General features: G+C 43.2%; 1 protein-coding gene across 2 annotated transcripts in view; it reads left to right on the forward strand.

Moving 5' to 3' along the window:
• The window catches only part of DSTYK (dual serine/threonine and tyrosine protein kinase), a 71,904-nt gene that overhangs the window by 43,481 nt on the left and 5,312 nt on the right, over positions 1-23,111 (forward strand). For both annotated transcript variants that reach the window (XM_034944927.3, XM_003822955.7), the window contains exons 3-12: positions 1,113-1,782; positions 6,980-7,212; positions 7,928-8,011; positions 8,722-8,898; positions 9,557-9,686; positions 10,673-10,829; positions 11,259-11,391; positions 13,561-13,674; positions 20,138-20,252; positions 22,599-22,733. In XM_034944927.3, the coding sequence (XP_034800818.3) occupies positions 1,113-1,782; positions 6,980-7,212; positions 7,928-8,011; positions 8,722-8,898; positions 9,557-9,686; positions 10,673-10,829; positions 11,259-11,391; positions 13,561-13,674; positions 20,138-20,252; positions 22,599-22,733 (1,948 nt within the window). The remainder of the gene's footprint in view (positions 1-1,112; positions 1,783-6,979; positions 7,213-7,927; positions 8,012-8,721; positions 8,899-9,556; positions 9,687-10,672; positions 10,830-11,258; positions 11,392-13,560; positions 13,675-20,137; positions 20,253-22,598; positions 22,734-23,111) is intronic.

A 23,111-nucleotide genomic window follows, 5' to 3' on the forward strand; every position in this document is an offset into this window, starting at 1 on the left:
TTTGGTGTCATCATCTTTAGTGCTGGCTTCCACCATCAGGTTTGCCTTAGGGCTGCTGAGTGATCGCTGCTGTTCTAGCTGTCATATCTGTGCTCCAAGCAGGAAGAAGGACAAGGCCAAAGGACATATTTCCTGGTAGAATCCACCCCCTGTACCCTAAAGGGCTTTCCTGGAAACCCCACCCACTTATTGGATACCCCTATCTGTAAAGGACATTGCCTTCCCTTATAACATGGAGACTAGATACTGGATAGGCAAACCTTGGTCTCTGCCATACCAAGTGATCGATCATATTCCTAAAGGTATTTCTTAGACTTAGGTTGCTAAGACTTTGGGATATCTACAGACTCAGAACAGGACAGTAATAATGTTTGGTGAACCTGGCTTTTCGTTTCCTGCTTAATTGATTAATTCAACAGTATTTAGGACTTACCACATGCTAGGCACTGGAGCTACAATAGTAAGCAAAATAGACCCAGTCCCTGCCCTCAAAGAGTTTACAGACCCATGGGGGAAAGAAAGGTTTTAAAGAAGTGGATTATAAATATGTTGAACCTTAAGAAGAGGGAAGTAAAGTGTGCTTGGTTGGGACTGTGTGATAGGAAAGGCTCTATAAGGATATGTCATAACATATACATTGAAACTTAAAGGATGCTTAGGAGTTAGCCAGGTCAGAATGGCAGGGATGGAGGTGTCAGAGGAGAGCAAGAGGGGGAGGAGTGCCCCAGGTCGACTCAGTCCCAGTCTGATAATTTCCATTACAATTCCTTTTTCTTCCATTATTTGTCTTAATTCTTCATCAGAGGGAATCAGTGGGAATGTCTAAGCAATAAAGGAAGGCAGAGACCAAAATTTTTTTTTAATCTGATGGCTAAAGGGGTTGCCATCCTTTCTACTTCTTTGTTTTTTCACTCTCTCTAGATGAGTGCCTGCCTTCATAGGCTGCACCAGGGAGTGTTGGTAACCGAGGAAGGAGGTGGATCAATGGCTGGGGTACCGAAGTCCAATTGTTCCATTGTAGATCAGGATTTTGGTCTCAGTGTGGGACTTTGGGGAGACAGGGATTGGTTCTGACCCTGAGGCGCTGATATATGACCCCCTTCCCCTTCCAGGAAGTGGACGTTGTGGTAGCACCATGCCAAGGCCTCCGGCCCACAGTGGATGTTCTGGGTGACTTGGTGAATGATTTCTTGCCTGTGATAACCTATGCACTCCACAAAGATGAACTCTCTGAGAGGGATGAGCAAGAGCTTCAGGAAATCCGAAAGTATTTCTCCTTTCCTGTATTCTTTTTCAAAGTGCCGAAACTGGGCTCGGAGATAATAGACTCCTCAACCAAGAGAATGGAGAGCGAAAGATCACCGCTTTATCGCCAGCTAATTGACCTGGGCTATCTGAGCAGCAGTCACTGGAACTGTGGGGCTCCTGGCCAGGATACTAAAGCTCAGAGCATGTTGGTGGAACAGAGTGAAAAGCTGAGACACTTGAGCACATTTTCTCACCAGGTGTTACAGACTCGCCTGGTGGATGCAGCCAAGGCCCTGAACCTGGTGCACTGCCACTGCCTTGACATCTTTATTAACCAGGCATTTGACATGCAACGGGACCTGCAGATCACTCCCAAACGTCTGGAATATACTCGAAAAAAGGAGAATGAGTTGTATGAATCATTGATGAATATTGCCAACCGAAAGCAGGAGGAAATGAAGGATATGATTGTTGAGACACTTAATACCATGAAGGAGGAACTTCTGGATGATGCTACTAACATGGAGTTTAAAGGTAGGTCCCAGAGAGCTTGTTGGGGTGCTGGCACGGGAGGAGTCTCTAACCATTTTCTAGCCGGAAATTAAGAACGTTAATTCCTAAGGTTAAAGGAATCTCAGGGTAACTTCATCCACCCCACTGTTACCAGCAGGAGCCCACTATTTAGCCAAGGTGGCCTCTCTTGCTGTCAAAGATCATTGTGGAAGATTCCACCCTCATTCCTTCCCAAGAACATTAGCTCAACTTTTGGTAAATTCATCCTAATAGCTCTGTAATCTCCACTTTCTGCCTGTACCCCCTCAACCCCTAATGGAGCTGGAGAAGAGCTGCTTGGAGAATGTTAGTAAATTGTGCTTTAACCTTTGCTCCTGCAGTATGGCTCATGCCTCTTTATTGGTTCTTTTTGTCTCATGGTCTAATTTCCTTTCAGGCTGCTTCTGAAGCCCACATCAGGAGGATTTCCCAAAGTTGTGTTTTTAGCCTTTTGACAGTCCTATTCTTCACAAATGGCTACTAATAAATTGGGTGAAAGTGATTGGTCAGGTCTTTGGGTGTCTGAGATGCTGCTGATTTTGTATACTGACTTCTGTATAAACCTCCATGCAAGATTAAAATGACATGGTTTGCAAGTTACCCTTTAGAGTCTCAGTTGTGAGTATCCTAATCCCTCGGGAGGCTTTCTGAAAATACAGATGCTCAAGACCACTAAAGATGACTGCAGACTTATTCACGATTTCTGACATGGGACCCAGCATCAGTATTTTTAAAAAATAACCTCCCTAGGTAGATTCTGCTTATTTCCTTTTTCTAGATGAGGGACTAAGGCTTAGAAAGAGTAAGTAATTTGCCCAGGGTCACACAGCTAGTAAATATTAGAGGCAGGATTTGAATCCAGACAGTCTGATTCCTGAGCCCATATTCTTAATTTCCATCCATTACTGCTTCTTAATCTGTTTCCAGTTACTGATGCCACCTTCTTCCTGGTACCCACCTTCAAAACCTCAGCATGGTCTTGAATGGTCTTCCCTTGGCTAATCAGTTGCCAAGTACTGATTAATCTTTCTTTTTTTTGAGATTAAGTCTTGCTCTGTCGCCCAGGCTGGAGTGCAGTGGCGTGATCTCGACTCACTGCAACCTCCGCCTCCTGGGTTCAAGCAATTCCCCTGCCTCAGCCTCCCGAGTAACTGGGATTACAGGCGTGTGCCACCGTTCCCGGCTAAATTTTTTTTTGTATTTTAGTAGAGACGGGGTTTCATCATGTTGGCCAGGATGTTCTTGACCTCGTAATCTACCCGCCTCGGCCTCCCGAAGTGCTGGGTGGCGTGAGCCACCACACCTGGCCTCGATTAATCTTCTTACATATTCGATACCTATCTGTGCTTTTCTATTCTGTCTTAAGTCTAACTGAACTATTGTTATCTAACTGATCTCCCTGACTTCTTTCTCCAGTTCACCTTTACTGGCTCCCTACTTCTACAGACTAAGTTTAACTCCTACACCTAGTATTAAAGACCTCCCAAAGCCTAGCCCTTACCAACTTTTCCAGTCTTATTTCCTCACTATGCACTTTCCTGTATTTTCTATGTCAGTTGGTCTTAACTTCTTTCTGTCCTCCATACGCTCCCTTTACTTTTTCTTTGCTAACACCCTGCCTTAAACCTGGAATGTCTTTGATTTGTCTGTGAACTTCCAAATCCTACCTACCCATCAGGGCCTGTCTCCCAAATGCCATTTTTCATGAAGTCTTCTTTAATTTTCTCCTTCTTTTTTTATTTTTGGGACAGGTTCTTGCTCTGCCATCCAGACTGGAGTGCAGTAGTGCAGTCATGGCTCACTGCAGCCCCAATCTCCTGGGCTCAAGCAATCCTCCTGCCTCAGCCCCCTGCACACCTGGGACTACAGGCACATGCCACCACACCAGCTAACTTTTTGTATTTTTTTTTAGAGACAGGGGTTTCACCATGTTGGCCAAGCTGGTCTTGAACTCCTGGTCTCAAGCAATCCTCCCACCTCGGCCTCCTAAAAAGTGCTGGGATTATAGGCATGAGCCACCACACCTAGCTCTGCTTTAATTTTCTTAGCTAATAACAATTGCAGTCATTTGAAATCCCATAGCATTCCATCTGTAACTTATTTCTGGCATATTTCACTTTCTATCTTTTATTATAGTTATTTATGTACTGCGGACTACTTCCTAAAATCCTAGAGTTGAAAGAGGGTAGGATCTGGGTCTTATTCATCATCATATTCCTTGCAGCAAATAACACAGACTCTTGTATACAGTACGTCTTTGGAGAATCAATGAGTGCGTGAATGATGGTATCTAGTTTAAGTTACACTTATAAATACAAAGGAAGTATGGTTGACTTTAGCAAACATAGGTTGCCTGATTTCTTATAGTCATTCTAAAGATGAACAGAGATACCTCTTTGGTTAATTCCCCACTGCGAGAGGAGTTGTTGAGAAGTGTTACTTGCAGTGGAAATCTTAGGAAGTCTTCTCAATATTTGATTAAAGACACCAGAGCATCACTGCCGGCATCATATTACACAGAATGGAGGTCAGGACAGCTAGGTTGGGCAGACAGTAAAGTATTCGATTGTTCTTACCTTGTTCTAAGTGCTTTCTGAGTATCCTTGAAACAATAAGAAGATTTAGAAGCAAGCTAGCACATATTCTATGGAGCCAGATTTTTTTTTTTTTTGTAAAGACGAGGTCTTGCTGTGTTGCCCAGGCCTGTAGCGATCCTCCTGTTTCAGCCCCCAGAAAGTGCTAGGATTACAGGTATGAGCCATCGTGCCCAGCGTTGAGCCAGATTACTATTACTGTTTGTTTTTAAATAAAGACAATGCATATGTGCTAGGTATCATGATATTCACACTTTATAAAATTTATTTTTAAGATAAAACCTATATGTATAGTACTTAACTCAGAGTTATAAAGACACCATCCCCCAGCCACCCAGTTCTTCTCCGTATGTTCTTCTGCACTTGTCTTTTTCATTTAATATGTATCTTAGAGGGCATTCCATAAATATTCATACAAATTTGTCTTCTTCTAATGGATATGCCTGAATTTATTGAACTATTCTCTCATTGGTGGACATTTAAGCTGTTTGTTTTTGTTTTTTATTTTTATTTATTTTTTTTTGAGACAGGATCTTGTTCTGTCGCCCAGGCTGGAGTGCAGAGGCCTGGTCTAGTCTCACTACAACCTCCGCCTCCTGGGTTCAAGGAATCCTCCCACCTCAGCCTCCCTAGTAGCTGGGTCTAAAGGTGTGCACCATCACACCTGGGTCTAAAGGTGTGCACCATCACACCATCATACCTGTATTTAGTAGAGACAGGGTTTCACCATGTTGGCCAGGCTTATTTGTTTATTTTTTATTTTCTCTTTCGCTAATACAAAATGTACTGCATTAATCATCATTGTACATATACACCTTGGGACTTGTAAGGGTATATCTCAAGAAAAAGAATTCCTAGAAGCAAAATAGTTAGATCAAAGGGTATGTAGATTTTTCTTGGTTGGTTGAACATTTTAATAGATATTGCCAAATTTCCTCTGAAGAAGTGGCACCCATTTAAGTTTCCACCAGTAGACATGAGAGTGCCTTTTCAGGAGCACATCTTTTTGCAAGTAGTTTGACTTCTCTCAAGTTCTTCTGTCCTCTGATTTACAATATTAATAGATGTTCTAATCCTAAGAGATAGTGTAGCATGGTGGGGACAATTGAGTTTTACTTTTTATTTATCTAGTAATTGATTAGAATAAAATTCCTGGCCGGCGGCAATGGCTCATGCCTGTAATCTCAGCACTTTGGGAGGCCAAGGTGAGCGGATCACCTGAGGTCAGGAGTTCAAGACCAGCCTGGCCAACATGGTGAAACCCCATCTCTACTAAATACAAAAATTAGTCTGGCGTGGTGGTGGGTGCCTGTAATCCTAGGTACTTGGGAGGCTGCGGCACAAGATCACTTGAACCCAGAAGGCGGAGGTTGCAGTGAGCCGAGATCGTGCCACTGCACTCCAGCCTAGGCGATAGAGCTAAACTCAGTCTCAAAAAAAACAAAACAAAACAAAACATAGAATACAATTCCTGACTCTTGGGTTTTTCTCATTAATATGCTAGGGTGTGTAATTTTGCAAAGATCATAGGATTTGGAATAATGAGCACTGGGTTCAAAAGCTGGCTGTATTACTTCCTAACTGTACTATTCCCTTCCCATGTCTACTTTGTTCTCTCTTTGAGGCTGTTTCCTGATCTATAATACCCATCTAACAAAGTTATTGTGAAGATGAAATTAGATTACATGTGTAAAATCCTTATTTTAGTGCCTTTCAAATAGTTTGCACTTCATAAATGTTGTTCCTCCCCTCCTATAAATGTGACATAAAAGCTAACAAAATTGCCGGGCACGGTGGCTCACACCTGTAATCCCAGAACTTTGGGAAGCCGAGGTGGGCAGATCACGAGGTCAGGAGATCGAGACCATCCTGGCCAACATGGTGAAACCCCATCTCTACTAAAAATACAAAAAATCAGCCAGGCGTGGTGGCGGGTGCCTGTAGTCGCAGCTACTCGGGAGGCTGAGGCAGGAGAATGGCTTGAACCCGGGAGGCGGAGCTTGCAGTGAGCCGAGATTGCACCACTCCACTCCAGCCTGGGCGACAGAGCGAGACTCCGTCTCAAAAAAAAAAAAAGCTAACAAAATCAACAGTCTCATTCTAGACTTATTGCTTCTTATTTATTTTTTTTTTTGAGACGGGGTCTCACTCCCATCACCCAGGCAGGAGTGCAGTGGCACAATCACCGCTCATTGTAGCCTCTACTTCCTAGGTTCAAGCCATCCTCCCGCCTGCCTCATCTTTTTACTTTTTGTAGAGATGAGGTCTCACTGTGACCCAAGCTCATCTTGAACTCCTGGGCTCAAGCAATCCTCCTGCCTCAGCCTCCCAAAGTGCTGGAATTACAGGCGTGAATCACTGCACCTGGACTTAATTGCTTCTTCTCAGGATCTTAGCTGCCTTTAGTAGTTGAGGGTTATGTGACCCCTGATCATTGTGAGAGTTAGACATCATCAACGAATCATGTCTTTTTGCAGCCATCATCATCACGGTAGTTCCATGGTTCTGATTTGGGAGATGACTTTATTTAGTGTGTCTGCCCCTTCTTCCTCACAACTATTCAGCTTATTTCTCTGCCTCCATAGACGTCATTGTCCCTGAGAATGGAGAACCAGTAGGCACCAGAGAAATCAAATGCTGCATCCGACAGATCCAGGAACTCATCATCTCCCGACTTAATCAGGCAGTGGCTAATAAGCTGATCAGCTCAGTGGATTACCTGAGGGAAAGCTTCGTCGGAACCCTGGAACGATGTCTGCAGAGCCTGGAGAAGTCTCAGGATGTCTCAGTTCACATCACCAGTAATTATCTCAAACAGGTAGACAAAGAATGATTTTTAAGACATCATGTCATAGATAGCACATGAAAAATCTGCACAAGTCCACACTTCAAATTAGGCAAGAATTTCCCTTTCAGCTTCTTGCGAATCTTGTTTGAATTTTATTTTGTTTTCCTGTCACATGACCACTGCCTGTGGGAGATGTTGGTGAGCTGTAAAACTGCAGTTAAGTTGATGAATATAGGCCAGGCACAGTGGCTCACGCCTGTAATCCCAGCACTTTGGGAGGCTGAGGTGGGCGGATAACCTTAGGTTGGGAGTTGGAGACCAGCCTGACCAACATGGAGAAATCCCATCTCTACTAAAAATACAAAATTAGCTGGGCGTGGTGGCGCATGCCTGTAATCCCAGCTACTTGGGAGGCTGAGGCAGGAGAATCGCTTGAACCTGGGAGGCAGAGGTTTCGGTGAGCCAAGATCACGCCATTGCACTTCAGCCTGGGGGACAAGAGCGAAACTCTGTCTAAAAAATAAAAAATAAATAAAAAAATAAGTTGATGAATATAAAGATGAGGTAGAAGGGGCTAGATAGTCACAAAATAAATAATCAGCTTAAGTTGACTCTGCATATATATTGAGGGGTAAGTTTGGAAACCCCGAGTCTGGACTGTGTTCTTGAAATAAGTATCATTTATTGCATTTTTGAAATAGCCACACTACTGAGGGCATGTTTTCTTTGGCGTTGTCTCTTTCAGATCTTAAATGCTGCCTATCATGTTGAAGTCACGTTTCACTCAGGGTCGTCAGTTACAAGGATGCTATGGGAGCAAATCAAACAGGTAGGGATTATTACTTAGAGAAAGATTTCAAAGCCCCTAGTTGGCTCAAATGAATCATAGTGACCCCAGTAGGAAACAGATATCTAGGATCTTCTGTTAAGGTAGGGTGACCATTTGTTCTGGTTTGCCTGCCTGGGAGAATTCTGGTTTATGCCTATTCTTAAATAATTATTAACATTGTTCCCTTGAACTCTCAGAAGTTTTGGGTTTAAATGATTTTTATGTTGGGTGCTCTTTGTGGACAATGGAAAAATAGAAAAAAAAGATAAATGATATTTCATGGAGCCATAAGACTCTACCACACTAGCTTCTTCATATTTCTTTTTCCCAGCCTAAATCTTTTCTCAGAACTAGGCTTTGTTGTTGCCAGAGGCTGTGAATGTGGTTTCTGTTCTGGAATTTGATCTGGCTCTTATGTAGAGTTATTTACTGACTTCAGAAAGATTATCAGGCACTCCCTGGCACTGAATGTAATATATTGAGGGTTTGTGAGCATGTAGACTAGGCCTGGTGTTCTTTGATGCTTTTCTCTGGGCTAGGACCTGATTTTGTGGTAGATGGAATTGGAAAGGAACTTTGGACTTCGTATGGCTCCCATCTTATGAGCCTGCTCTTAATGAATGGGTAACCCAGAAAAGGAAGGACACTGGATCTTTGTAGTGGTTCTTGTCTCTCATTCCTCGGTGATCTCGCTGTCTTCATCCTGGTAGATCATCCAGCGCATCACATGGGTGAGCCCACCTGCCATCACTCTGGAATGGAAGAGGAAGGTGGCCCAGGAAGCCATTGAGAGCCTCAGCGCCTCCAAATTGGCTAAGAGCATTTGCAGCCAATTCCGGACTCGGCTCAATAGTTCCCACGAGGCTTTTGCAGCCTCCTTGCGGCAGGTTGGTATGTAGGAAAAGAGATACAGCTGGATCAAGCAGAGAAGAGCCTCATCCAGATGGGAATATTTTGCTCTCCGCTCTTCATATATATATGTGTGTGTGTGTGTCTGTGTGTGTGTGTATACATATATATACACATATATATACACACACACACATATGTATATTAAAATCATCAGTATATTTTCTTTCTAGATTGTTATAGGAAGTTTTTTCAATAAATTTTTCATGTGGATATTTTCCTAACTCTCGGGAGAATGGAGTGAGCTCAGTTAATTCCTGCCCATTTCAGAGTGAGGAAAGATAATAGGAGTAGGAATTTTATATGTTTATATAGTATTTTAGGAACAAATGACAGAAGGACATGACTTTCCAACTTCTATATTATTTCATAATTGTTTGACATCTGATTGTCCACTGGCGGGGAGTGGGTGTGTCCAGGCAGAGAGTGGATAGATGTGAGTATGCATCCAGGAGGAAAAGTTATTATTTATTGAGAGTCTACTCTGTGCCAGTCTCTGTGCTAAACATGTTACATGTATCTTGTTTAATTCTCACAATTATCTATATGAAGTAGATGTTATTATCCCTGTATAACAGGTGAGGAAGCTGAAGCTAGGGGCTTAAGTCATATGTACTTTTTCTGTTTCTCTCCCAGCTGGAAGCTGGCCACTCAGGCCGGTTAGAGAAAACGGAAGATCTATGGCTGAGGGTTCGGAAAGATCATGCTCCCCGCCTGGCCCGCCTTTCTCTGGAAAGCCGTTCTTTACAGGATGTCTTGCTTCATCGTGAGTCTGGTTTTCTTCTAGATAAACTGGAGGATGGTTCAGGATACCTGACATTCTTATGTCCAGCCTCAGAGAATCCTAGTGTCTAAAGCTGCTTCTTTGCAAAGCTGCCTAAACCCTTACTGATGTTTTTGAATTCCTAAAGTCTCTTCCTGCTATTTATATAGTTCAAATAACATGACCAGGCCAGGTGTGGTGGCTCACACCTGTAATCTTAGTACTTTGGGAGGCTGAGGTGGGTGGATTGCCTGAGCTCAGAAGTTCAAGACCAGCCTAGGCGATATGGCAAGACCCCATCTCTACTAAAAAAATTAGCTGGGCGTGGTGGCACTTTGCAACCCCAGCTCCTCAGGAGGCTCAGGCAGAAGATTCACTTGAACCCAGGAGGTAGAGGTTGCAGTGAGCCAAGATCATACCACTGCACTGCAGCCTGGGTGACAGAGCAAGACTCTGTCTCCAAAAAAAAAAAAACAAAAAACAAAAAACCACATAACCACAGTTTATTTGAATTAAACCAGTTAGATTACTTTCTACTGGGTTAGAATGACACTAGAATTTTATCCCTGGGCTTGATTACAGCTTCCTGACCCTAAAGGCAGGTTCACAATGAAGAATGTTACAGGGCCAGCATGGTGGCTTATGCCTGTAATCCCAGTACTTTGGGAGGCCACGGTGGGTGGATCACTTGAGCCCAGGAGTTCGGGACCACCCTGGGCAATGTGGCAAAACCCCGTCTCTAATAAAACTGTAAAAATTAGCTGTGCGTGGTGGCGTATGCCTGTAATCCCAACTACTTGGGAGCCTGAGGCAGAATAATCGCTTGAACCCAGGAGGCAGAGGTTGCAGTGAGCAGAGATCATGCCACTGCGCTCCTGCTTGGGTGACAGAACAAGACTCTGTCTCAAAAAAAAAAAAAAAGAATCTTACAGAGGTTGCCCATGAAGTTCCCATTCCTCCTGCCTTATCTCTGTCTCTGTACCTTATAGGTAAACCTAAACTGGGACAGGAACTGGGCCGGGGCCAGTATGGTGTGGTATACCTGTGTGACAACTGGGGAGGACACTTCCCTTGTGCCCTCAAATCAGTTGTCCCTCCAGATGAGAAGCACTGGAATGATCTGGCTTTGGAATTTCACTATATGAGGTGGGTCCTGGTCTCATTCATCTCTATGAGAAAAATCCAGAGAAGAATCTAGAAGTTTAGATTTTGTACCAAGAGCTACAGCATGGCCTCTCTATATTTAGTTTTCTGTGTCTAACAGACATGTGCTCCCTTTCAGGCCTTTACTGTCTTTGCTTGCTCTTTCCCCACCATCCTAATTTCTCAGACTCATCATTCCATTTAACTTTCTTCTTTAGTCCTTAAGCCTTATCAGTTTTTAGAATCCAGGATTCTTCATCCTTGTTGAAGAGGCCATGCTCTGTCTGTACTGAGGGCTCTGTCTGCACTGAGGGCCATTACCTCTGGACCTGTCCTAAGCATGGTCTGGAAATTATTGTCTCATACATTGTGGCATGGCATGCAGGATTAGAGCCCAAGCCTTGTAGCCCAGATCTCTCTCCTTACCTCCAGGTCTCTGCCGAAGCATGAGCGATTGGTGGATCTCCATGGTTCAGTCATTGACTACAACTATGGTGGTGGCTCCAGCATTGCTGTGCTCCTCATTATGGAGCGGCTACACCGGGATCTCTACACAGGGCTGAAGGTAAGGAGAGAGCAAGATCCAGCTGGCAGCCAAATCCACGGATTCCTTTCTGGCCACTCATCCTCTCCTGTTTATTAAGAGCTTTTAGCTTTCATCAGAGATTGTTGGAGTAATTAGGGTTTATTTCACTTATTTCCAAAAACCCTTAAAGATTTCTCAGCTGGGCATGGTGGCTCACCCCTGTAATCCCAGCACGTGGGGAGGCCAAGGTGGGAGGATCACTTGAGTCCAGGAGTTTGAGACGAGTCTGGGCAATAGAGGGAGACTTCGTCTCTATAAAAAATTAAAAGTTAGCTGAGTATGGTGGCTCATACCTGTAGTCCCAGCTACTTGAGGGTGCTGAGCTGGGAGGATCTCTTGCGCTTAGGAGGTTGAGACTGCAATGAGCTATGATCATGCCACTGCACCCTAGCCTGGGTGACAGAGCAAGACCCTATCTCTAAAAATAAAAATAAAAATAAATTTTAAAGATTTATCAGAACCTATTTTCACCCCATTATATGCCCAGAATACTGTCATCACCACTCAGACCCCTGTGGTGGTAGTAAAAATCTAAACTCCTTAGAAGAGCAGTATAGCTTCCTGTAACTCTGCTCTTCTTTCTCATTTTTGCTGTAAGAGGATAAAGCTAGTTTTTGTTGTTTAGTCAACAGATATTTATTAGTGACTGCTTTGTACAAGGTCCAGCATTAAGCACCATTAGAGGATATCAGAAGGTATAATTGACAGGCACTATTAAGAGAATTGTAGTCAGCAACCATTTCAGGAAGATGTGGCGTTTGAGTTTGACAAATATACCATGATGGGTAGAATTTGGGCAGTGGAAGGAAGAGGCCATAGCAAGGGGAAGGAACAGCTTAATGCCTAGAGCATTCGAAGGCCGGTAAGGACACTGGGCACATTGGAGCAGCTGGTTCATTTTGGGAATCAGGAGACATCATGTGCAAAGAGATGTTGGGAACAAATTATATAAGACCCAAAATGTTAAGAATTTCCATAGAATTCGAATTCTGTTATAGACTGTGAGAAGCTACTAAAGGATTTTATTTGAGTGAAGGTGAAACCCTCAGTTGGATGTTGAGTTTCCCTTATCTAAACCACCAAGAGGGAATTAGAGAGGTTTCTTTTGTCTGTTCCCTATGTAGGAGCTGAGTAGAAGGAGAGAAAAGCTGACCTCAGAGTCTCCGAGTAGATCCCTTCTCACAGATTCCTCTTGGACCAGTTTATATGGAGGCTTCCAGAAGTAGGGCAGAGGAAACCTTAGAAATGCTTCTCAGAGTCATGAGGAATCAATATGATGAAGAAAATGACTCTCCAAGCAGCTTTCCCTCTTCATTTCAGAGGAGTTAAGCATTGTCTGATGCATTTCCACAAGTGAGCTAGAGAATGTCCTTTGAGCTTTTGAATGAGTGATGTGACATTTTCCAGTATTCAGGAGACCCTGAATTGAAGTAATATGAGTGACTTTGGTATTTGAATCCATAAAACCAAACCTGGGCTAACCAGGCCTGTAAAGCAATGGAAATAAATCTTCCTGAGGGACCTAGAAATAGTCACTTTGAGCCTCAAGGGCAGTTCCAGAATTTTTTCAAGTGTTAGAAATGAGCTCATGCCTTAGTTGTTTGGTTCTATCTGCTAGTCACATTTGAAGTTATCTGTTTGGCTTAACTGCAGCCTGCAAGGGATTTTATCTGGCTTTGTCTCCTTTACAACTTGCTCTTCCTTGCTTTTCCTCTACTTCCCTCTCCTAACTGCTTTTTCTCCCCCCACCTTTTTTTTTTTTTTTTTTTTTTGGAGACAGAGTCTTGCTCTGTCACCCAGGCTGAAGTGCAGTGGCACCATCTCAACTCACTGCAAGCTCTGCCTCCTGGGTTCAAGTGATTCTCTGGCCTCAGCCTCCCAGGTAGCTGGGATTACAGGCACCTGCCACCACATCCAGCTAATTCTTTTTTGCATTTTTAGTAGAGACAGGATTTCACCATGTTTGCCAGGCTGGTCTTGAAATTCTTGACCTTGGCCTCCCTAAGTGCTGGGGTTACAGGCATGAGCCACTGTGCCCGGCTCTTCCCCTTTTTAAAAATCACTTTTCTGTCCTCATGTGCCCTAGTATAGTCAGTTGAATTGAGGAGTTGCCTTATCATGACAAGTAAGCTCTTTTGTCTCCCCAAGGCTGGGCTGACCCTGGAGACACGTTTGCAGATAGCACTAGATGTGGTGGAGGGAATCCGCTTCCTGCACAGCCAGGGACTTGTCCATCGTGATATCAAACTGAAAAATGTGCTGGTAAGTAAAAGCTGTTTCCCCAAGATTATACCCTACCTCTGTGGCTGAGTGATTTTGGAGGGTACATGTAAATGTAAGTTAGATCCTAAGAAAAGTCCTCACAGAAAGTGTATTAGTCCATTCTCACGCTGCTAGTAAAGACATACCTAAGACTGGGTAATTTATAAAGAAAGAGGTTTAATTGACTCACAGTTCCACAGGGTTGGAGAGGCCTCAGGAAACTTAGTTATGGTGGAAGGGGAAATAAACACATTCTTCTTCACATGGCAGCAGCAAGGAGAAGTACTGAACAAAAGGGGGTAAAGCCCCTTACAAAACCATCAGATCTCATTAGAACTCACTGTCATGAGAAAAGCATGAGGGTGACTGTCCCCATGATTAAATTACCTCTCACTGGGTCCCTCCCACAACACATGCAGATTATGGGAACTACAATTCAAGATGAGATTTGGGTGGGGACACAGCCAAACCATATCATTCTGCCCCTGGCCCCTCCTAGATCTCATGTCCTCACATTTCAAAACACAATCATGCCTTTCCAACAGTTCCCCAAAGTCTTAACTCATTCTAGCATTAATCCAAAAGTCCAAGTCCAAAGTTTTATCTGAGACAACGCAAGTCCCTTCTGCCTGTGAGCCTGTAAAATCAAAAGCAAGTTAGTTACTTTCTACATACTATGAGGGTACAGGCATTGGGTAAATACACCCATTCCAAATGAGAGAAATTGGCCAAAACAAAGGTGCTACAGGGCGCATGCAAGTCTGAAATCCAATAGGGCAGTCATTAAACCCTGCAGTTCCAAAATCATCTTCTTTGACTCCATGTCTTACATCCAGGGCACACTCATGCAAGAGGTGGTCTCCCATGGCATTGGGCATCTTCACACCTGTGGCTTTGCAGGATACAGCCTACCTCCTGGCTGCTTTCGTGGGCTGGTGTTGAGTGTCTGTGGCTTTTCTAGGCACACGGTGCAAGTTGTGTGTGGATCTACCCTTCTGGGTTCTGGAAGACAGTGGCCTTCCTCTCACAGCTCCACTAGGCAGTGTCCCAGTGGGGACTTTCTGTGGGGGCTCCAACCCCACATATCCCTTCTGCATTGCCCTAGCAAAGGTTCTCCATGGGGGCTCCACCCCTGCAGCAAACTTCTGCCTGGATATCCAGGCATTTCCATACATCCTCTGAAATCTAGGTGGAGGTTCCCAAACCACAATTCTTGATTTCTATGCACCTGCAGGCCCAACACCACATGTAAGCTGCCAAGATTTGGGGCTTGCACCCTCTGAAGCAATGGCCTGAGCTATATGGTGGCCCCTTTTAGCCACAGCTGGAACTGAAGCAGCTGGGATGCAGGGCACCATGTTCGAAGGCTGCATAGAGCAGGGGGGCCCTGGGCCCAGCCCACAGAACCATTTTTCCCTCCTAGACCTCCAGGCCTGTCATAGGAGGGGCTGCTGTTAAGGTCTCTGACATGCCCTGGAGAAATTTTACCATTGTCTTGCTGGTTAATATTCAGCTCCTCATTACTTACGAAAATTTCTGCAGCAGGCTTGAATTTCTCCCCAGAAAATAGGTTTTCTTTTTTTTTCTTTTCTTTTTTTTTAAATTTTTTTGAGATGGAGTCTCGCTCTGTTGCCCAGGCTGGAGTGCAGTGGTGCAATCTCAACTCACTGTAACCTCCACCTCCCGGGTTCAAGCGATTCTCCTGCCTCAGCCTCCCAAGTAGCTGGGATTACAGGCAGCCAGGCTAATTTTTGTATTTTTAGTAGAGACAGGGTTTTGCCATGTTGGCCAGGCTGGTCTCCAACTCCTGACCTCAAGTGATCCGCCCACCTTGGCCTCCCAAAGTGCTGGGATTTTAGGCGTGAGGCACTGCACCCAGCGAGAAAATAGGTTTTCTTTTCTATCACATTGTCAGACTGCAAATTTTTCAAACTATTATGCTCTGCCTCCTCTTCAACACTTTGCTGCTTAGAAATTTCTTCCGGGGTGGGTATGGTGGCTCACACCTGTAATCCCAGCACTTTGGGAGGCCAAGGTGGGTGGATCACCTAAAGTCAGGAGTTTGAGGCCAGCCTGGCCAACATGGTGAAACCCTGTCTCTACTAAAAATAAAAAATTAGCTGGGTGTGGTGGCACACACCTGTAGTCCCAGCTACTTGGGAGGCTGAGGCAGGAGAATTGCTTGAACCTGGGAGGCAGAGGTTGCAGTGAGCTGAGATTGCGCCACTGCACTCCAGCCTGGGTGACAGAGTGAGACTCTGTCTCTAAATAAATAAATAAATAAATTTCTTCCACCAGATACCCTGAGTCATCTCTCTCAAGTTCAAGTTCCACGGATCTCTAGGGCAGGGGCAAAATGCCTCCAGTCTCCTTGCATAGCAATAGTGACCTTTATTCCAGTTCCCAACAAGTTCTTCATTTCCATCTGAGACCACCTTAGCCTGGACATCATTGTCCATATCACTATCAGCATTTTGGTCAAAGCCATTCAACAAGTCTCTAGGAAGTTCCAAACTTTCCCACATTTTCCTGTCTTCTTCTGAGCCCTCCAAACTGTTCCAGCCTCTGTCTGTTACTCAGTTCCAAAGTCGCTTCCACAATTTCATGTATCCGTACAGCAGCAGCCTACTCTTGGTACAATTTACTGTGTTAGTCCATTCTCACACTGCTAATAAAGACATACCTGAGACTGGGTACCTTTTACAGGAAAAATGGTTAATTGACTCACAGTTCCGCAAGGCTGGAGAGGCCTCAGGAAGCTTACCATCATAGTGGAAGGGGAAGAAGCAAACATGTCCTTCTTCACATGGTGGCAGCAAGGAGAAGTGCCGATCAGAAGGGGGGGAAAAGCCCCTTACCTCCCATCAGGTCCCTCCCACGACATGTGGGGATTATGGGAGTTACAATTCAAGATGAAATTTGGATGGGGACAAATCATATCAGAAAGTAGTAGAGTTGACAGCATGGTGAAAGATGGTGTGTGAGACTTAAAGCTTAGGGAGGAGTTTCATCATAGACTTAGCTGATGTTGTGTAAGGTTTTTTCCCCCTACACTGTTTTGAAAAATGTTAAACTTATGGAAGAGTGGTACAATGAAGACCCATATACCCTTCACCCAAATTCATATTCTTTTCTCCAAAATGTACGCTCTCTCTTTCTCTCTATACATGCACACACACACACACACACACACACACACACACACACACGTGTGCATACTTTTTTACTGAGCTATATGAAATTAAGTTACAAGGCCAGGCACAGTGGCTTATGCCTGTAATCCGAGCACTTTGGGAGGCCAAGGTGGGTGAATCACCTGAGGTCAGGAGTTCGAGACCAGCCTGGCCAACATGGTAAAACCCTGTCTCTACCAGAAATACAAAAAAAAAAAAAAAAAGTTAGCCAGGCGTGTGCATGCCTGTAGTCCCAGCTACTTAGGAGGCTGAGGCAGGAGAATCGCTTGAACCCCGGAGGCAGAGGTTGCAGTAAGCCGAGATCGCACCACTGCACCAGGCTGGAGCCTGGTGACAGAGTGAGACCCTGCCACACACACACACACAAAAAGAAAGTAAGTTACAGAAAACATTTTATTCCTAAGTATCTCCTAAGAAAAAGGACATTGTTCTACATAATCAAAGTGTCATTATCATACCCAAGAAATTTAACATTGATACAATACTATTATTTAATATGTAATCTATATTAACATTTTTCAGTTGTCCCAAATATGTTCAGTTGCCCTAAATATGGTATGTTTGTTTGTTTGATACAGGATCCAATCCAGGAAATATATAGTATATTTTGTTATCATGTTTCTTTAGTCTCCTTTAATCTAGAATAGTCTTTCTGCCTTTGAGGAGTCTGAGCCTTGTTATTGCTTAAGGTTTGATCAGAGATGTAGGATGAAGGCTGAGATGGGTAAGTGTACCTTAAATGGTGAGATGGTCATGAACCCTCCAGTCCTGTAATTTGAATTGTAAAGAATCTTTCGACCTACTCCTCTTGAAAGTATACTGGCATATCATTAAGTTGTTTCTGACAATACTTAAATGATTTATAAAGATGACAGCAATTTAGGGGAAGGGAACGATCTCCCTAAAATTGACAGCTGAAACCTAAAAGGCTGATCAATAGCCAAATTAGACAGACTTATTCTCTTCGACCTTTAGGAAAGGAAACTACAGGGACTTTAGGAAACTCTCCTTAGCTGACCGGAGGACCTCAACTTTCTGCCCTGGGGTCAGGAGGAGAGTCAGGCACTGAAGTGTTTCCCTGGTGTCCTTCCATGGACCTGTACTTCCTCATTCTTCCAGGGTTTTTTAGGATCTTCATATGTACCAGGCTAAGCACTGTGCTAAGCACTGGGGATGCAAAGATGAAAACAGCAATCCCTGCCCTCATGCTGCTCATAGTATGGGGAGGAAGACAGTACCGGTTGAGTATTCCTAATCCAAAAATTACAAATCCAAAATGCTCCAAAATCCAAAAGTTTCTGAGCACTGACATGACCCTCAAAGGGAATGCTCACTGGAGCATTTTGGATTTTTAATTAGAGGTGCTGAATCAGCAAATATAATAGATACATTCCAAAATCTGAAAAAAAAAATGAAATTCAAAACACTTCTGGTTCCAAGCCTTTCAGATAAGGGATACTCAACCTGTAATGGAAATGAACCTGGAGACAGGAAGGTTGGCGGCAGGATTTATGAAGTACAGTCATGCACTGCGTAATGACAGTTTGGTCAGTGAGACCACATATACGATGTAGTCCGATAAGATTATAATGGACTGGCCAGGCGCGGTGGCTTACGCCTGTAATCCCAGCACTTTGGGAGGCCGAGGCAGGCTGATCACCTGAGGTTGGGAGTTCGAGACCAACCTGACCAACGTGGAGAAACCCTGTCTATACTAAAAATACAAAATTAGCTGGGTGTGGTGGCGCATGCCTGTAATCCCAGCTGCTCGGGAGGCTGAGGCAGGAGAATCGCTTGAACCCGGGAGGCAGAGGTTGCGGTGAGCCGAGATCATGCCATTGCACTCCAGCCTGGGCAACAAGAGCGAAACTCCTTCTCAAAAAACAAAAACAAACAAAAAAGTATAATGGACTAAAAAATTCCTATTGTCTAGTGACATCATAGCTGTTGTAATGTTGCAGCACAGTGCAATACACATGTGATGCTCGTGTAAACCTACTGATATAAAAGTATAGCACAATTATGTACAGTATAGAATATTTGATAATAAGCAGCTCTGTTACTGGTTTATATATTTACTGTACTATACTTTTTATCTTTTCATACCTTTTAGATACTCTAACAATAAAAAGTATAATATAGTAAATATATAAACCAGTAAGGACAGCCTTGGGCAGGACCTTAGGACAAATTCCAGAAGAAGGTGTTGCTGTTATAGCTCCATGTGTGTTATTGTCCCTGAAGACCTTCCAGTGGGACAGAATGTGGAGGTGGAAGACAGTGATATAGATGATCCTGACCCCATGCAGGCCTAGGCTAATATGTCTGTGTTTTAGTTCTTAACAAAAAAGTTTTAAAAGTTAAAAAAAAAAAAAAAAAGAAAGCCTATAACCAGCCTGGACAACAGAGAAAGACCCCAATCTCTACTAAAAATCAAAAAATTAGCCAGGCATGGTGGCATACAACTATAGTCTTAGCTGTCAGGAAGCCGAGATAGGAAGAGCCTAGAAGTTCAAGGCTGCCTTGAGCTATGATTGTGCCACTGCACTCCAGCCTGGACGACAGAGCACAACCCTGTCTCTTTAAAACAACAACAAAAAGCCACTATTTTTGTACAGCTATACAATGTGTGTTGTAAGCTAAATGTTTATTATAAAAGAGTCAAACAAAAAGCTTAAAAAATTAAAAAGTTTATAAAGTAAAACTACAGTAAGTAGAGGTTGATTTATTATTGAAGAAAAGCTTTTAAAAATAAATTTAGTGTAGCCTAAATATACAGTGTTTATAAAGCCTACAGTGGTGTATAGTAACGTCCTAGGCCTTCACATTCACTCACCACTCACTCACTGACTCACCCAGAGCAACTTCCACTTCTGCGAGCTCCATTCATTGTAAATGCCCTCTACATGTATACCATTTTTTATCTTTTATACCGTATTCTTACTGTACCTTTTCTATGTTTAAGTATGTTTAGATACACAAATACCATTGTGTTACAGTTGCCTATGGTATTCAGTACAGTAATACGCTGTACAGGTTTATAGCCTAGTAGCAAAAGACCATACTAGGTGTGTAGCAGGTATACCATCTGGGTTGGTGTAAGCACAGTCTGGTGTTTGTACAAGGATGAAATCACCTGACAACTCATTTTCAGAGCATAATCCTATCCAGTGACACTACCTTGAGGTACCTACCTTTGAGCTTAGGTACGCAGCAGTGCTGTGTGCAGGATCAGAAACAAGGTGACTCTTGCCCTGCTTTGTTGGCAGCTGGATAAGCAGAACCGTGCCAAGATCACTGACTTAGGATTCTGCAAGCCAGAGGCCATGATGTCAGGCAGCATTGTGGGGACACCAATCCATATGGCCCCTGAACTTTTCACAGGTAAGGCTGGAGGGCAGGCAGTGGGTCTGGGCAGGGCGTACTACTTTAATCCTGAGTGCTACCCCTTGAGCTCGTTTCCACAATCACTACTGGCAGGTCTGGCACAGGCAAGGGAGAAACCAGATGAGGGGAGACCTACCTAAGGCAAGTAGCAGGGAAAGTGAAGAGGTAAAGGAGTAAGAAAGAAAAAGTGCAAATGGGAATCACCATTTGGACATCTCTCTCGGTTATTAGTGCCATAATTGCCATAATCAGCCAATTATTTAATCATAAAGTATTGATTGAATAACTCCTGTGTGATAGGAGTTGTCCTCTATCATTAAAGAACTTACTGTTGACATAGAGATATATTAAGAGGTAAAATAGGAAGCAGTACAACACAACGTATGATTAAGTGCTAAATTAAGTGCTATATAATGTACTGTTGGTGTTTAGAGAAGGAATAAATGAAGGTGGAAATGTTTGGTGGTTTTGTGATGGAGGTGAGATTTTGAATAGAACTTGAGTCAGATTTGGGAAATTGGTAGGTGAGAAGGGAACTCATTTATTAAGTATATACCTTGACCTAAGCAGTATGGGTAGGTTTTTCACATATTTTGTTTAATTCTGTGATGATGATGTATTTTTATGTCCATTCAATGGATAAAATTGAGACCAGATTGATGAAGAAACCTACTCCCAAAAACATTGAGCTAAAAGGTAATGGAGCTATGATTTAAGTCTAGGACTTTCTGTCTCCATAGTATAACCCTGTAGCATGAAGGAGAGAAAATTCTGGAGGCTAAAGAAGGGGAAATAATGAAGAAAATCACAGAATAGAAATAAGCATGACAGGAAAGAAATCCATTTGGGGAATAGTAGCAAACAAGGTTGGAGATAAAATACATTGAGTTTGAAATTCCCACAGAAGAATCAAGGCTTGTTGTGCAAGACTTAAGGAGCTACTGAGCTTTTGAGTAGGGGACAGAGGAAAATGTTGATAGAAGATGAGCTTTAGCAACACTAGGTAAAGATGATTTGGGAAGAACCAAGGTAAGACTAGATAGCTGGTCTTCTATGGTTGCCTCCATGATTAAGCTGGTGTTAGTGCTAAAACAAACAAACGTGAGAAATTTGAGATTAATTCAGAGGAAGAATGAACAAAATTTTGGTGCTAACTTGATATGGTTAGTGAACAGAAAAGAATGACTAAAAGATGACTCCAAGGTTTTGAGCCCAAGTGATGCGAATGATTGTTCCATTGCCAGCGAAGATAGAAAGGTAGTCCCTGGTCAGTCATTAGTATTGGTAAGAGTTAAAATTAGCAATATATTTAAATTTCTTTCATTTCATGTACGAGTCTTCCCCCAGCCATTCACTGGGTGATACATGTAAGGATTAGGTGTTAGTGAGACAGCTGTAGTCATACTCAACATCTGAACCAAGTAGATAGTCATCATTTTTCTTTCTCTTGATTTACTTAAAAAAAAAAAAAACTTTCGGCCAGGTGCGGTGGCTCACGTCGTAATCCCAGCACTTTGGGAAGCCAAGGCAGGTGGATCGCCTGAGGTCAGGAGTTCAAGACTACCCTGACCAACATGGAGAAACCCCATCTCTACTAAAAATACAAAATAGGCCGGGCGTGGTGGCACATGCCTGTAATCCCAGCTACTCAGGAGGCTGAGGCAGGAGAATCGCTTGAGCCCAGGAGGCAGAAGTTGTGGTGAGCCGAGATCATGCCACTGCACTCCAGCCTGGGCAATAAGAGTCAAACTCCATCTCAAAAAAAAAAAAAAAAAAAAACACTTTCTAATTCCACTGCTATTATTCTATTTTGGCTACTTCATACTTAAATTTCTTTTATTGTTTCTATTACAGTCCACCCTATTGCTGTCGGAATCATCTTTCTAAAATATTATATTCTTCATGTCACCTCCTACTCTAAAACATAAATGACCTACTGCTTCTCACTGAATCCAGACTCTTCTACCTGACTTTAAAAATTATTATATTCTGGTTCCAACATACCTACCCACCTGTATTTCCAACTTTATTTCCCTAATATGACCTTTTGTGATTAATCTTTTTGACTGTCCTAGCAGAATGAAAGGCCTTATTTTCCTTCTCCTTTGTCAAGTTCTAGGCTTGGCTCTCTTAGTATTGAGCTGTGACCTCCCAATGTCTTAGTTGATTGTATTGTAAAATGGGCATTATAAATGTACCCTGCCTACCTGGCAGGGTTGTTATTGAGAGATAATAGATGTTAAAAGCTTTGGAAAAAGCCAACCCTCTACCGAGGCAAGGTGGTGTAGATGCTGCTGCCTGACTCTCCGCGGCTCATTACGTTTCATCCTTTCTTGCCATCAGGGAAGTACGATAATTCCGTGGATGTCTACGCTTTTGGAATTCTTTTCTGGTATATCTGCTCAGGCTCTGTCAAGCTCCCTGAGGCATTTGAGAGGTGTGCTAGCAAAGACCATCTCTGGAACAATGTGCGGAGGGGTAAGAGCCACAAGTACTACCTTGTCCCCCTGGCTAGCGCAGACTGAGCCCAGGCAATGTCACCGGGCCTCCTGTCATCCCATCTGGCCACTCCATAGCAGGGCCGTAGATACGTTTAAACTGTCATGAATCCAGAAAAGATATTTAAGTCAACCTTTGCTTCAAGTCAACTCTCTATTGAACTATCTCAAAAAGTCTTTTTTAAAAAATGTCCGATTCTTCAACTTCATATGCTAATGTGTTCCAGTTTTTCTTTTCTCTTTCTTTCTTTTTTTTTTTTTTTTAATTACTCTTACTGTTAGGTTCTAACCTAGATGTTTGCAATCCAAGTCAAAACTCCTTGCATTCTTAGTATTCTGAGCCCCACTGGGAAGTCAG

The sequence above is a fragment of the Pan paniscus genome, chromosome 1 (assembly GCF_029289425.2).
Source record: "Pan paniscus chromosome 1, NHGRI_mPanPan1-v2.0_pri, whole genome shotgun sequence".
Lineage (NCBI taxonomy): Eukaryota > Metazoa > Chordata > Mammalia > Primates > Hominidae > Pan > Pan paniscus.